This window comes from Manacus vitellinus, unplaced genomic scaffold, assembly GCF_001715985.3.
Source record: "Manacus vitellinus isolate BGI_N305 unplaced genomic scaffold, ASM171598v3 scaffold_7_pilon, whole genome shotgun sequence".
Classification (NCBI taxonomy): domain Eukaryota; kingdom Metazoa; phylum Chordata; class Aves; order Passeriformes; family Pipridae; genus Manacus; species Manacus vitellinus.
This window is the reverse complement of record NW_021940813.1, coordinates 23,085,780-23,102,951: the sequence shown is the minus strand read 5'-3', so window position 1 is coordinate 23,102,951 and position 17,172 is coordinate 23,085,780. Positions and strand designations below refer to the sequence as shown.

Below are 17,172 nucleotides of genomic sequence, written 5' to 3'. Positions count from 1 at the left end.
TATGAAGCCCAGAGCCCCCAGCATCAGCCTGCAGTCAGGGCTTGCCAGAGTTTTTAAGCACTTTGCGGCACTGCCTGGTGCTATTCTGCTGAGACCCAGGGTCTGCAGCCATGAGATTTGGATCTCTACAGCTGTGGTGTGGAGACCATGTCTCCATGTCTTGAGAGATACATTACAGAAAGTCACCGAAGTGGATAAGAATACCAGTCCATTATAGTGGTGAAATGGGCAAAGGAGTCGATTTATCTGAACAACTTCCAATAAATGTGAGCTCTCTCCTTTCAGTAAAAACCTCCTGAAGATGGAAATAATTAGGAACACCAGCAAGAACAATCCCAAAACTCACAAACAAAATAATTCAGAAAAGATCCAAGCACTCCAGTAAATAAGTACCATTTACTGCAAGCTTTTGAATAGAAAACTGAAAAGGTAAATTTGCGTGAGCAGGAATTCGAGGGATGGACAGATGTTAGAACAATAAAGGCAGGCACATGTACACCACTTTCTATCCAGACAAAAAAATCATTTTAATGACTCCTTAAGTGTGGTAAGCATTAATCACTTCTACTTGGCACTACAGACCAATTGAAATATTTTATATGTAAGGCGCTTTTTTTCCCCTAAGATTTTTAGCTTATTGACCCTGAAATCCTGGAGAGCTCTCAGGTTTCAAAAGCTAGCAGGTCAGAAAATATGTTCTTTCTCTAGCTTTTATTTTGATGGAAAAAAATGTACTGTAACCACTGAGAAGTATTTTGTTCACAAAATGCAAATAAAATATATTGTCGAATGGAAAATTCTTCATAATGAAAAAATAGAAGGAGCATGCCTGCTTTTGAGAAGTTTCTGTCAGACAGTTCTGCTTAGCCATGAATATGCTACTCTGTGGAACAGTGTCCACAAGAGGTGTTAAAAAAGATGTTTCTCAGCTCCTGAGTTCTGAATCTGTACATCCTTTTTAGTGTGAAAACTGCCACTGTAGACCACTTAGAGGTGAGAGATGGCAATCAAAAGGAAACTTGCACTCAGTAAACAATCTGTTCTTCCTAGTTAAGTGTTTGCCTGGCATGCAGAGCATGTCCCCTGCTCACTAAGTGGCTAACTTTGGAAAAGTAAAAGCCAAGTACAAATGCCATGAATCCTTAACTCTGAATTAGCACATGCTGACTCTAAATCAGTGGACAACCAGATAAGCATGTTAGTAAAAACTACCCACGCTTTTAAAAGATACATTTTTTTTTTTTGCCAGAATAGAGAAAGGAGTTCTGGGTGGCCCAACTTCAGACGTTCCCAGAAGCAGCAGAGCTGTAGAAAACCATCTGTCTGGAAGCTCAAGGCTGGGGTCACCCACAAGTTGTGGTCAGTGTGACACCAACCACATGCTTATTACAGAAATCAGAAGCATTTCTCAGGCTATATGTCTGAGTGTGCAAGCACACTTTAGAAGAGGATGGAGTAAAACTTAAAGAGTGTTGTCACACTTCATAAGTTTTTCTGGACAGGTCTTCAGTCAAGGAGATAATTGAAATATTTTTGTCATACATTTTTCTGGGATCAACAACGGGGTGCCCTAGCAGCAAGATTTAAGGAGCTGCTTAACCTGGTAATATACTTTGCTAAGCTTTCTAGAATTTTTGGTGGTAGCACTCCCCATACACCTTTTCTTAGCCATGGGAGGGATAGTGATAAAGGACATCTGGCTTCCTGAAAATTATACCATTGTCTAGCTGTTCTCAATGCTGCTCTGCCTTTCTTTTCACCACCAATTTACCACAATAATAAAATAGGAAAAGAAACTGAATCTGGACTTCTCAGGAGGCTAGCCATTTGGATATGGGCACTTTTCCAGCCATGTTGATGTCATTGAGATAATAAAAAAGCTGCATTCAGACCATTGATGTTTTTGGCCTGTGATGGATAAATACAGAGGTTTGAAGTCTTCTGGACAATACAAGTGGATTAATTTAGATATTTCCTATTCCACTTGGAGTCTACAAAAACCTCCTTAGAGAAAGATGCCAATGTGACAAACACATTCCAGACAACTATTATACAGCATAGATGGACTGGGAATCATTCCAGTCCCAGAGTAATGTACTGGATAGAAACACCAATGATGATTCAAAACCGCACTGATTGTAGTGATTTGCAATCATCAGAGGCTTGGATAAGCAGGGAGTCACTTGTGGGAGAAAGAACAGTGGGCTTTCTCTCTACCCGTGACCTACATGGACAGACATGCTGCCAAACATCTACCTCCCTCCTCCCCAGCCCCTCAAAGCACAGCAAAATAAACACATGATGAAGTGAGTTTGTTTACCTCTGTCTGGTAGGCATCATATAGGAATCCTATTCCACTTGAATAAAACTGGCACCTTTTGTTATACAAAGGTCTGGGTTCCTGTAAAGAAAAGAGAAGTCAAAATAGTAACTGGTACGGAGGAAGTGTGAAGGCACCATGTCCCGTGTCCCCATGCCAAATGCTTACAGCTCTGTGGAGCCAAAGCCAATGCAGTCACTTGGGTAAGCAGCTCACACACACCTCTATGTTGGCTTTCTTTCCAGAGTGGCTCTCCTCTTTTCCTTCCTCACTCCACCACTAAGCTATGGGAGTATCATTTATTTTTCTCTGTATTGATCACCGCTATTAAGAAGGCATCACCGCTGGCATTTAACCACTTCCTTGCTTGATGTCAAAGAGTACTGCTCTATGAGAACAGTTCAGCCACTCTTTTTTCTGGTACAGTGTCTTACTGAGCACCAAGATTTACTTTGCTGCAAGATATGGGACTTTCTTTTTAAGGGATTTCAACAATATCCATAAAGAAAACAAAGTAAAATAGGTAATACTTTGAGCTTACCACTTACAACACACACTTAAAACCCCAAAAGCAAAACAAAAAATGATGAAGAAATTGAGGCATAAAGAGAAGGCAATTTGCACTGTTTGTTTTTACCTTATTTTTTATTTATTGCAAAATATGTGTTAGCTGCTCATATTTCATATTTTGCTTGTAACAGTTCCCACAAACTGATATAAAGGAAGAACACAATGAAATATCCTTGGCCAGATGGACCATATGTGTTTCTGACCTTGGCAAATGGCCACTCTGAAGGCTAGAGGGTGCATATGGTCTAGGTAAATACCTAGACCATATTTGCCTTGGGAGGATTTGACAACTTGAGTCCTCTGTGATTCAATGTCTGTCTCAAAACAGTGTGGGAATTACTTATACTTGGAAAAAAAAATAAAAAGAGACTTTTTCAACTTTCTGTCACTTATGTCCTGATCTGTGCCTTCAAAAGGACTCAAGTGCTCCCCAGTATGTCACACAGACCACCTCCAACAGAGAAGATGGAAACTCACTATCTGCCATCCCCTCTTTCCATACTAACTTACAAGCAAAGGACTATTTAAGTTGTTGGCAGAAATCTGCACTGATTAACTTTCACTGCATTTTTAAGTCTTAAAATCCATCCAGAAATAACACAGTAATTGCAGAAATATCTGCACTACTTCAGACCAATTTTGAGTATTCTATGCTTGTTGGATTATGAAGTGTGAACTGTATAAATTTGCTGACTCAAAATACATAGTTAGTTAAAATGCAGAGCTAGGCAGGATTGCAGACAGATCAATGAATAAAGCTCCTCCATCAGCCTGTTTTCCTTTTTGATTACTCTGGCAAACCCAAGGAAGTTTGGACACCAACTCCCAAGGGTTAGGGAAAGGTTAGCTTCCTGCATCTAAAAATATTAATTTATATCACACAAGTGTAAGAAAAAATGCTTTAGTAACTCTTTTTCTCTAGAGAAAAAGCAAATACCACACAAACAGCATGCCGTATCTTGAACTAGGTCAACATCCTTCCATAGTCCTGGGAAAGCATTAGCCTTTAGCCATAACTTCCAGGGACAGATCTGGTTGGGAGGTCTAACAGGGATGTAGTTTCTCTGCCAGAACAAGGAGCTGACAAGGAGAGCTGCTCTGCTGGATCTCATACTCACAAAAAAGGAAAGATTGGTCAGGGATGTGAAGATGAGGGGCAGCCTTTCCCCCAATAATGAGGTGGTGGGGTTCAGAATCTGGAGAGGAGGAAGCAGGGAAAAGAAGGATCCCAATCCTGAACTTGAGGAACAGAGACTTTGGCCTATTCAGTGATCTGCTTGGAAGAATCCCATGAGATACAGTCCTGGAAAGCAGTGAGGTCCAGGAGAGTGGGATTCAAGGTTCACCTCTTCCAAACTTAGGAACAGTTCATCCCAACCAGCAGAAAATCAATCAAAGGCAGAATGAGGCCTGTGTGAATGAACAAGGAGTTCCAGATGTAACTCAAACACAAAAAGAAAGTCTACAAGAAGTGCAATCAGGGGAAAATCACCAGGGAAGAAAATAAATAAATTATATGAGCATGCAGGGATGGGGTTAGGAAAGCCCAAGCCCATCTGGAATTCAATCCAGCAAGGGCTGTAAAGGACAACAAGAAGGGCTTCTATGGGTGTATTAGCAGCAAAAGAGAGATCAGAAAAAATATGTGCACACTACTAAATAAGACTGGCAACCTGGTGACAAAAGACATGGTAAAGGCTAAGGTGTTCAATGCCTTCCTTGCCTTAGTCTTCAGTGAAGACCAGTGGGAAAATTTGGGGCAAGAAAGACTTACCCTTGTTGGAGGAGGATCAGGCTAGGGAGCATTTAAATAGGCAGGTGATACATCTCATTTTCATGAATGGCAAGAAAGAGAATCAAGGGAACTACACACTGGTAGAAGGTGATGGAGAAAATAATCTTGGAAACCATTTCCAATCATCTCAAGGACAGGAAGGTGATTGGGAGTGTTCAACATGGATTTACAAAGGGAGAATCATGTCTGACCAATCCGTTAACCTTCTACGATGATGTAACTGGCTTGGTGGATGAGTGGAGCTTCTCAGTCATCTGCTTCTGGATGTTGTTTACCTTCCCTTCAGTAATGCCTCTAACAGTCTCATTCTTGCAGACAAGCTGATGAAGTATGAGCTAAAAAAATGAACAGTGAGGTGGACTGAATGCTGGCAGAACTGCTGGGGTCATGGTGTTGTGATCAGTGACATGAAGTCCAACTGGAGGTGACTCAATAGTTGTCTATTCCAGAGGTCAATACTAGGGACAATATTGTGTAACATCTTTATTACTGAACTGGATGATGGGTAGAGTGCACCCTCCACTAGCTGGTAGATGACACAAAACGGGGATGAGTGATTGAAATACCAGGGGACCATGTTATTGTTCAGAGGGACCTGGGCTGGAGGAATGGCCCACAGGAACCTCTAGAAGTTCATCACAGGGAAATGTCAAATCCTGAACCTGGGGAGGAATAATCCCATGTACCAGAAAAGACTGGGGCCTGACAGGCTGGAAAGCAGCATCACCAGCAGGCCTATGGAAATGATCCTTCCTCTCTGCTCAGCACTGGTGAGATGTATCTGGAACACTGGGTAAAGTGCTGTGCTTCCCACTATGACAGAGACCATGAACATGGTCTGTTAATTAACACACTGGAGCATCTGTCGTAAGAGAGGCTGCTGAGAGCTGAGACTGTTCAGCCTAGACAAGAGAAGGCTCCCATGTACCTCATCAATAGGTACCAATACCTGATGGGGGAAGTAAAGAAGATGAAGACAGATTTTTCTCGGTAGTATCCAGAAAAAGGACAAAAGGCAATGGGCACAAACTGAAATACAGCAAATTCCATTTAAACATAAGGAGAAACTTTTTCTAATTAATTTAGGTGATTAAATACTGGAACAGGTTTTCCAGAGTGGTTGTAGAGTCTCCATCTCTGGAGATACTCAAACTGGACACAGTTCTGAGCAACCTGTGCTAGCTGACACTGCTCTCAGCAGAGGTGGTTGGATTAGAAATCTCCAGAGGTTCTGCCCAGTCTCAGCAACTCTGTGATTCTGTGAAGATGATCAGAGTCTATGTCAGGGTATGAGCACACTAACAAGTTCTCTTGAAGTATCACAGGCTGTGAATTTAGCAGACATAACTTAGCACCTGGAGACAGATATTCCCTGATCTTACCTTCTGGGCACTCATGCCCTTATTACAGGTTGCTGGTGAGTGACACCACTGTATCACACTATGAGGCTCTGTCTGACCCCAAATGCTAAGATACTCTCCACAGACACCTCTATATCTTGTTAAAAGCAGTGAGAGAGCTATCTAATCTGCCTCCATCAAGTACAGAAAGACCCTCACTTTGGTCCTGATCTCTTGGCTTACACAGTTTTAGTACCCTTTACAACTCCTTCCTCTTAAAAAGAAATTAGTCCTTTTATTGGTTTGGTCTTTGAGGGAGAAGACAACATGTTTTTCATCCAAGTGTGCTTATGACTGGAAGCAGCACTGTTCCCTGGGGAGAGAGGTGATTGATTAATCCATACCAGCTATTATTGTTTCATATTACTGTGCAGCAAAAAGGTCAGAGCTGCAACATGGAAGCGACCACTGTGAATACAGTTAATACATTTGCATGCACAATCATGGCAAACAAGTACCTTCCTTCATGCACCTAATTTTGAACGGCAAGCCTGCTGCACCAGTACAGCCAGCCTTGTGCATTCAGCCTGTTCTTCTAAACTCACCCATATGTGCAATCAAAATAAATGAGTGATGATCAAGTGTACAGAAATAACCAAGATTAGACAACTGTTGACTTTGTCCAGACACCCATAGAATTTAACACCTAAAGCACAAAGCTTTAAAGTAGAGGTGTATTGGGGATGCCTAAAGCTTGCAAGGGTAAAAGCTTCCATTTGCATGCCACAGAGGTGCTGTGGTCTGTCTCTCAGCTAAGGTGTTTATATGAATAAGGCACCACACAGATATTAAAAGGTGTTTAAAAATTAACCAACAGTACATCACACCACATTAGCACCTGCTCAAGTCTCTAATACCAAAGGCAAATGAGACATACTTTAAAGCTATAAAAGTAGTCCTGACAGACCGCTCTTAAAATACTTCATGTTGCATACAACAGAGTGTGTATGAATATCGGATATCTACCAGTTCTTGATTCTTCTTGATTCTACTGCTTATAGCAATACTGGTAGAGACACAGCTTTTACATACTATATATCTAAGTATATATATGTATTTCATCTAATCACAGTAGCTTTAAAGTATATAGGAACAATATTGTGTTTAACTGGTTTAATATTCTTTGGTACCAGGAACTTCCTCAATCACTATTATTGAAATAGAGCTATGCAAAACCTCCCACTAATGTGTAATATTAATATATAATGAATAATGTATTCCCTTTCTCTGCTTCTTTGAGTAACTTTCTTTAACTGGAAATGGGCAGATGGGAAAGTTCTGTTGGTTAGAGCTCTGCTGATAGATGCAGAGGGCAAAATATGTAGGTTGGCAAAAAGAGGAAGAATTCTGTATAAAAATGTAGTTGTATGCTTGGTTTTATTTATTGATGTAAAGGAAAGATGCACAGGTTTTATTCAATCCTTCTGAAAAAAGATGATTTCTTAGCTAATTATGTGTGAATGTGTTTGTGTATACTGGCTAGATACAGTCAGATTGCCATCAGTCCAAGTTTAGAACATTTAATTCCCTTTAATTTCAGACAAATCCAAACTGCTCATCCTTGAACCTTACAGGGCAAAATGTAGCTCTCCATCTCCTTGCAGTTTTTATTTCAATAATTTTCTAGTATGTGCATTAAAACTTGAGAGTGATAAACAAATGGACAAGGGGGAAGTCTTTATGCCAAGGAAGAGAAGATTTGGTCCAAATATAGAGGGTTTTGGTTTGGTTGATTCCTTTAAGAGCATACAGTGGAAAACCCATGTTCTCTTTGATGGTGGGAACATTGCAATACATTTGTGTAAGAAAAGTATTCTTTGAACAGTATCTTTGGTGGATTTGATAAAAATGTCTGTGGGGAGTTGAAGGGTTCTTATGTGAGGTACGGAAAGTAAATATTTCTATGCCACTTTTTGTTTCCTTGGAGAACAGATGTATTTTGGATAACATAGGGAAAATTCCATCTCCGTTATGTGTAAGATCACTTTCAGAAAGCTGAGATATAGTTTAAACTGTATTGATTGAAATGTATGCTATATTTTACAAAACATGGATAATAATTTAGTGAAATAATTATATAGTGAGGGCTATTTTTTTCCAGTTTCAGTATTTATTTAGTTTTAACTTCCATGGCTTCTAGAGGTGTAGATTAATCATTGCCAGGGAACATTTCCAGGCCTGAAACTTGACCATCTAGCCTATTAAATTGTTAGAACTGTGCCAATGATGGCTTTGGCCTGGGCAAACTGTTACTCATCCAAAATAATTTCTGGGCATGATTTGTAAATTAGCATGGGCCAAGAACTATTCCCAGTAAGTAATTTGGACATTGCCATTTACACCCAGAGAGACTTTGAGAGTAGGGATGTGGGCTTCACCATGCCAGTTGGCCTGAGAAACACTATCCTGGGCACATGTAAAAGACAAATATAGATAAAATTGAGGAGTCCAAAACTAGACTAATGTTTTTAGTGGCCCACTAACTTGAAGTTTTTAATTTTCCGTTTTCTTCCTACAACATTTTTGTAGGTCCTTTTCATCTACATTATAGCTAGCAATGAATAGGAGAGGTATAGTTGCCAAGGTTTAAGTTTAATCCTAAAAGCAAACCGAAACATCACCCTTCAGTGCCAGCTCAGCCTTGCGCCAACATTTGGGTGTTCTGCAGATTATAACTCCCTTCAAGATCAGGTTCTCTGATAACTTTCTGAAAGCAAGCATGCAAATATGAACAAACAGAAATTATTAGCAACAAGCTTTTATACCTTTCTGGAGGCTGAGATGGAGGGTAGGTATCTGTGTCTGCCCTGCACTGACTATCTTCAGAGCACATGGTATATGGGAGCATACAAACCTGAGAGCTTTCAGACCAAAGAGCCTCATAAAAGAAGGTGCCAACATATTAGGAGACTGGGAAAGCAGGCAGAATGAATCACTGTCTCGGGACAGGTGGTTGGATCCTGCCCTGTACAAACAACGAGAGGAAATGCTATAGGTCTTTTGTAATTCCTGTCTCACTCTGACCAAGGGCTCTTTCTCAGTGTTTTTCAAGAACGCTCTCAAATGAGATGGCTGTCTCTGAGGAAGACTGCTAGGAGATCCAATGGATTTATAGAAATGATTAATTCAAACATCTTTGTGCTTTCACTCATAAACAAAAGAAAAATGACCGCTGTGATAAGATGACATTAAGGAACTTCTGAGTCTATGGTTATCAATACTGAAGTGAGGGTGGACAAGCTTTAAAGAAAAAAACATTTTATATTTCTGCTTGCTCACCAGGCTTGCAACCTCCACATAAAGCACATGATCATACTTTCTAGAATCAAAAAAAGGGTGGATTTTTTTGACAACTGTTTTGGGCTTTTACTCATTAGCAGCTAAATGTGCAATTCAATTTTCAGTTTGTAATTTCTGGAGCAGAAGTGGCTTTCAGAAAACAATTTATCTTGCAAAATTTAATGATTATAAGAAAATACCCAAAATAATACCTTCTGAACTCTCCAAGTCCATATTTCCAAATATTGAATCCACATCAACTACTGGAAAACAAACTAATTAAAATAACTATTTTAAACTGGCTAGTTTCCTACAGACCTGCACCTTCCCTTGTGTTGTTAAAGAATCTTTAACCTCCTGGCAGACCAACAGAATGCCTTATCCATAATTCATGAGATGTTATATTTTTGTACACATAGTTTACATGTAATTATTAAAATACTGCTCCTCATATGCCTCATTGACATTTATTTCTGTGAGTAACAGCATTATTTTCATAACCTCTGTATTTCAGACAGCAGCTAGGAAGAGAGGGGTCATTGCTCACTGTACTGCAGGATTCTCCAGCCAGGACAGAGCATGTGCTTCCACAGGAAAATGTGCCTCCTTGGACAGGCCAGTGCCTTGGGGCTGCCCAACCCCATCATGGGGCTCAGTAGGTTTCTCTCCCTTCAATATCTGAGGCTGCTCTTAAGGGAGTGCCAGGCACTTCATCAAGTGGGCCTCCTAAATCTTTCCATTTCTGAATTTCAGAAAGTTTTCTCCACTATGATAGTAATGTCTGTTTCCTACTTTTCATTCTGTGTTTTGTCCTCTTGACAGCATCACCTTGACTAACAACATAGAAAGTCCTGGGCTGTCAGAGTGTGCATAGTGCATGCTGGCTGGGATTTGGAAAGGTGAGTGATAAAAAAAAAAGAGAGCAAGCCATTTCTGGAACTCCCATGTCTAGGCTGCTGCACAGATGTGAGGTTATGCTACTTCCTAGGGCTGCAATGGACTGGATAATCAGGAACAGAATGTTTTCCATTTTTTTTGCTATTTTTTTCCAAATTCAGCCAATAACTAGCAAAGTATATTAAGAAACTAGAATCCCTCAAATTAGGTTTTCACATGTTCTTTTGACCTGATCTGCAGACTTGGCTAGTGTGTGTTGATTCAACTTCTACATGTACTGCCCCTGCCTTAAGAGTCAAGGGTTCCGAAATGTGCAGTTGAACAAACCCTTCGAGACGATGCAGAGTGACACAGAGAGACAGGATGGTTCTGTCCATGCCATACTCCTGCTGTAACTACAACACATTAGTGATCCCCTGGTGCAAATAATACATTCTAAGTGTTGTATAAAGACTTAAGAAGCAGTTGTGACAGTATCTTGTTACATGCTTTGGGTGAAGTCATGCCATGAGAGTAATGCTGAGAGTTCACTCTAGACTGCAGTCAGCACTTGCTCTTTTTTGTGCTTCTACATCTGCCTTGCCTGAATTTAAGAGCTAATCTTCTTCCAGAAATGCTGTGCTCTAGCCTAGGGACCCTGCATGTCTTGTCTGCTATGCTGAAATAACCCAACTGCAGTGCCAAAAATAGGAAAAGCAGCTGATGGGGCTTAAAAACTTTACTCTCACAAACCACATTTACTTCGTGCTTTCCAGGAGCTCTTTTTAGGATTTCTATGTAATTTGAAAGACTAGATCTACAGAATCTTCTTCTCTTAATGCTTGTGAGCAGTAGATATTCATGTCAGGTCTTTCAAATCAGTAAATACTTAAGAGTACCTGTATACTGTCATGGGTGAAAAACACACATACATGGATCTATCTTACTTTGTATTTCCTCACTGATTTTTACTTTGTGTAAATATTTTGTAGTGACAGCCTCAGCCTCACTCTTCTTTACTTCGAAGAGGCCTGGTAGTACTGCTACAGTCAAATGAAAAGCCTCCAGATGCTGGAGCCGCCCCATTGCTAGATGACGTGCACAAACAGGTCGCTTCTTGATGTGGACTGACAGGTCTGTTCTCAGATGGATATAGATTTGCTAGGAAAGGTTAAGTCGCCTTCTTTCAATGACTTTTGACCACACTCTCTGAGGCACAAAGGTGGGAGGAAAGGCCCATCAGCCTTCCAAAGCAGATGGAATGCAGCGGGACAAGCAGAAGAAATGGGAGCAGACTCCCCTGCACATCTCCAAGGAGGTTCAGTGGCCCCAATGCCTTTAACTGGTGCAGGCACAGGTGGTGGCAGGAAGAAAAGATGTGTGTGCAGAGCTGCTGAGCGACACTGTGCCTGTCTTGTTGCAAACCTGTATGGCATCAGAGGCAGCTGCTCTGGCTGGGGGATGAGGGGCCACACAAGGCTCCAGTGAGGATGCCTACTTCTGCCTTAATACCCCAGACCTCTGGCAAATCCAAGCCTGGCACTGCAATAGGTCTGCTTTCCTTTAGTCAAGTCTTGCTAGCCAATGTCTCTCAGGATGAGGCTGTAGACCTTCCCATAATACCTGCAACAGCTATTTTGCGTAGTTAAAAACTTAGATTTACCACTGACTTTTACATAAGTTTCTAATGATGTAATTAGCTGATACTATTCAAGGCTGTAATTTTAGTTATTGCTTGATGCAGTTAGATATTTAATTGCTTATTATAGTTGATTACTTACATTGATGACGTTACTTTGATTATAGGGTTTGTTATGTGACCTGATTGCTGTGTCTTGATTATAATAATGTTGTGACATATGAGTAATTAACGTTTCCACAAGAATGCAAGAAATGTTTAGTCTGTTTCTCGTCACATAACTCAAATACAAGAAAAACTCCTCCATCCCCTCCCTTTTTCCTCAATGCTATCATAATATGTAATAAATATATAAATCTCCAAGTATATAAATCTCTAAGAAATGTCATTTTGCAAGACACTAGGCCTTAGATATCTGAAATACTGGATACCCTGATGACTGAAACATAGGAGGATTTCCTTTATAATGCTCTTTTGAATTTGTTTAACATTAAAGAGCGGGAAGAGAGGTTGCACTACAAGCAAAAAAGTTGAGTAATATCTATATATTGGATATCTACATCTACAAATGAAATGCTGGAGGCTTAATTAATATTGTAGTGTTGATTTTAATTTTCAGGTCATGGCACAAAACATACCTATTATAATTTAAGTAATGTAATAACACTTTTATGTATTAAATTTTTACGTTAGGTATTGAGCAGAAAACAGACAGAAAGTATGTGTTTATGCCCAGCAATTTGCCATCAGAGCTCACTGTCATCCCTGTAAAGGAAGATCTCCACCAGCACACATGACAACACATTAGAGGCCAGGCTGACAGGACTCATCCAAATGGGAGGGACTGCAGAACTAGGTCCCAAAATATAAGAGAGTAAAAAGACCATGAGATAAGCCTAAGGAGCAATGGAAAGATTAAACAATTAGTGAGATGGTTCATGTATACCCTGACTGTTCAGGTACAATTAGCTTTTCCCCATCTCCACTGGCTTGTCATTTTGAAGCTCGCATGCATTTCAGAAGATCAGAAATACGTGGTGTTCAGTGAGAGGTAAAAATGCCACTGGACGTACTGGTGGCTGGGAATGTGGAGAGAACTGCACCGAGGCACACACACAACAAAATTCCAGGCAGATCTGCTAAAAAAAAATCTAACTATGTTACCTTCTTGGAATTTATCATAAAAGACTAAAATATATTACAAGTGTGAACTTCCATAGTCTATCAATGCTTTTGCAACACATTTTAATAAGCTCTTAACAGAGCCATAAATAATCATCAATCAAAACTTTGTAAAATCCTGGGAACACACTGTTCATGGACATTATATGCAACTGAGTAATCATCCATCCACAGAGAGAGAAATTCCTGCTACATGATATTATTATTCATACTAGTTATGGTTTCTTCTTAAAGATGAAGCAAATAAAAATTTTTGCTAGGGCACATTGCAGCATACTTAAACGTCTTTAATTTTACTCTAGAAAAATTTAAGGACTTTTGTATGCTTTGCTAATTTAAATGCATGTGAATAAACAACACTTTTTGCTTTTTGTTTTATTACTCTACTAATTTCTGCACTGGGCAATTCAAACCCCTGTTTTTCCTTCGACAAATGATGAAAAAAATCACCAAGTATTTTTGCTGTAGTCTAAAGTCTGCAGGTGGTTACTTCCTCTCCCTCTATGTATCTGTGTAGAAGCTTTGAATTTTTTTCATAGAATAGTAGCGTCTGTGGTTAGTCTAGAAACATTTCTGAGAATAGGAAACAATTAAGGAAATCATCCTCTGCTGGCAGTGCATAAGAGATTATACTTTTTGGAGCACACTGCAAGCCCTTTGCCCCAGTCACCCACCTTTCCTGGGATTAAAGTGTAATTAACTTGCTTTGTATGCTTTGCATAAATTCCATCATGGCTAATGTTTTGTAAAGTAACCAAGTAAAGATGGAAGTAGACAGTAAATCTTCCCTGATCCAAGCTGTTATTCTACACCGCTAAACAAATTCTGCCCTCCCTGCACCACATCAGATTTTTGAATGTATAGAAGCCACACAGAGGCAGAAGACTATAATCTATGTACAAATGCAGAAGATCATAATCTATGGAAACTAGAATACCAGTGCAATTTTAAACTTGGATCAAATGCTTCTCACTTTCTCACATCTCATATTATTTCTTGCAATAATAATACGGTCATTAATATCATTAAAATGTCTAGAATTTCCCTCCATATCTTTAGAGTTGATTTAGAATATACTTAGTGGCATACATAACTATCTAAGTACACTGGGAGCAAAGCTACAAGAAAATGTTCAGAGACTTAGAAATTGGAAGTGCCAGATTTGCTATTGCCCCAGTGCACTAAAAATTCTGCCCTGTTGTAGATTGACATTGTGCTCTTTGTGCAATAGGATCATGCAATTAAATGGCAGTGGCATTTAACCATTAGCTTTCATATAATCAAATGCATGGGTCATTCTCTTAACCTTTTCTCAGAGCACAAGTTCCCAATTTAAAATAAAAGAGTAGTCTCCCTCTCTCCCTATTGCATGAATTGCAGTAAGATACCTCTTACTGTATCTGAACAGAATTCTTCCCTCAAAGCTGCATTGCTGCAATTTGAGTGACCAAGTAATGACATTAATGAGGGTCCTCACTGTGGGTTGTTACATCTCAAAGAGGGAAGTCAATGGACCAATATTTATGTCAGGGAGTTAGGGGATGCTGGACTAATCCTTGTTTTTGCCAGTGAAAGCATTTGTCCTACACAGTGACACAAATAGGAAAGGAACTGGGAATTTCTCTTTTTCCTTCCCATCAGCAAGTGAATTGTTCTTTGGCGGTGTGTATGCTGCCTAATGGTTCAGACATTTCTGTTTGGTTGGCACAATACCAGCCCTTTTCCCTCAGGAAACAAGTCACAGCAGAGAAGAAAAAAGGGATTTTAAAGAATTCACAATTTGGCTAAACCTGAAAGGAATTTCAGAGGAAAAATAAGAGCTGTATAACCAGAGGCCTTTGTCTCTGCCAGTGTGAGAGGCTCTGCAAACTGAAGGTTCTCCAGAAAAAACAGGTTGCCATTATTTTTCTTACTGCAAAATATCTGGCAACCAAACTAATGCATACTACCAGCTCCTCTGCAGTGTCAGTATATTCAGGCTGTACGCATCATGCTTACCTGTCCAGAAAGAAGGGAATATCAGATTGCAGATTTGTGGGTACAAAAACCCTGAAGCTCCTCCCTGTCTCTGCGTTCTTGACAGAAATCATTAGTGACATGATAGTTTTGCTGAAAAGTCCCTAGATGCATCCAATATGCTCATCACTGGGTTGTCTTGTATATTATGCAGTACGTAAGGAATAGTGGTTTTAGTAAAGATGTTATTTCAGTTATGTTCATGTTAAAGATTGCATTTCCTCTGTTGATCTGAAGACCAGCAAACTTAGACCAGAAATCTCAATAAATAGTTTTCAGGTGGTTTTAATCTATGAATCCTTAAACATTTTCCAGCAGGGAACAGGTCCGGGCACCACACAGACAGATCTGTAGACAAGAGGCAATAGAGTTTCCACCTGACTATAAAAATAGCTCACAAGACCCTTTTTGAAGATGCTGCTCTAGAATGACCTTCTGAATAACAAAGACTAAATAATTTCATCCCAAGACATATGCATCAAGTTCATAACTTCCAGAGAAGCTTCACAAGACCATATAAAAATAAGATTGGGATCGAAATATTTCAGTGATGGAGAACTATCCATAACCTGTTTCCATAATTCTTTATTGTCAAAACTGTGCCTGCTTCATGGTTTGAATCTGTTTAGCGTTGACTTCAATTCACTGCACTTAGTTCGATTTTGTTCAAGAGACTAAAAGCCCTCTGTTATCAGGTAACCTTTGATTATGCAAATACCTCAAAGAGGACAATATCCGTTCACCTCTCAACCTTTTTTTTGTTAAATGAAATAAATCAAATTTCTGCATACTGTTTCTAAAGGGTACCACTCCAAATTTTAGGTTTTTATTCTCTGAACTTTTTCCAAGTCAGTAAGGTCCTTTGCAAAGCACCAAAAAATACCAGAGCTGGAGTCAGTAATCAAGCAATGGTCCCACCAGCTATTCCTATATTGCCCAATAAATGCCGGAGACGCAATGCCACATGGTCTCACCATTTTGCTCACACCAACACAGCTTAGCATTATCCATCTAGTTCAGATTTGGTTTCAAGATAGCTTGTGGGGGTGGTTTGAAACTGTTCGGCAATGTCAGTATATTTTCTTCTACTAGATTTTCTTGTGACTTCTGTTGTGATGCTTTTGACTTCTGCACCTCTGACTAATTTACCTTTCATGGGACTGGACACTCCCAAGCTGTAATGCACTTCACAGGGAAAATATATGTGAGTAACAGGAACAAAAATGACGGTACAACAGGCTTCGAGCTTTTCAGGCCTTTCAAGAAAATTCTTTTTCAAAGAAAATTATTCACCCTTTGATTTAAAGTATGCTCAACTGCATTTGGATGCATGTGAATAAATATGCTACGGGAAATGAAATGCATGCTACATGAATATGGTCATCTTGCAGTACAAAGAGAAATCTTGGCAGATTGGGTTAAGCTGGTTGCAGGAGTCCTCCTTTGCTCCAAGTCTTAAATTAAGTTCATAAAAAAGAATTAATCTCCTCTTGTAAATAATTGTTACTCTAAGAATGCTACCTGTGCTTCCCACCTCAGTGTCAGATGCAAGGTCTAATACTAGGATTAACGCTGTGGGATAGCTGGCCATTGGCATGTCAAAATGCACTGCTTGCAAATTTCAGCACTTTGTATTTAGGAAATTCATCAATAAAACATTTTAACCTCAGTGGACCATCAATACAAAAATCACTACTCAACTAGTGCTAATTTTCAGTTATAAATGTTTAGTGTTCACTCTGCTTAAAAAAACATACAACTGCAAAACTTTTCATAGAATCATAGAATAGTTTGGGTTGCAAGAGCTCATCTAATAGCAATGAACAGAGACACCTTCAACTAAACCAGGTTGCTCAGAGCCCTGTCCAATCTGACCTTGAATGTTTCCAGGGAAGGGGCACTTACCACATCTCTGGACAGCCTGATTCAGTGTTTTACCACCCTCACAGTAAAAAATTTCTTCCTTATATCTAATCTAACTGACCCTCCCAAAAAGTTTGCCTCCATCTTTTATATAGGCCCCCTTTAGGTACTGAAAGGCCACAATCAAGTTTCCCTGGAACTTCTCCAGGCTAAACAACCTCAACTCTCTCAG

The 17,172-nt window shown here is 39.7% G+C and overlaps 1 protein-coding gene across 1 annotated transcript in view; it reads right to left on the bottom strand.

Annotated features, from left to right (window-relative positions):
- The window catches only part of TMEM255B (transmembrane protein 255B), a 68,174-nt gene that overhangs the window by 14,011 nt on the left and 36,991 nt on the right, over window positions 1-17,172 (bottom strand). Inside the window, exon 5 of the mRNA XM_029964768.1 lies at window positions 2,321-2,401. Coding sequence (XP_029820628.1) covers window positions 2,321-2,401 — 81 coding nt within the window. The remainder of the gene's footprint in view (window positions 1-2,320; window positions 2,402-17,172) is intronic.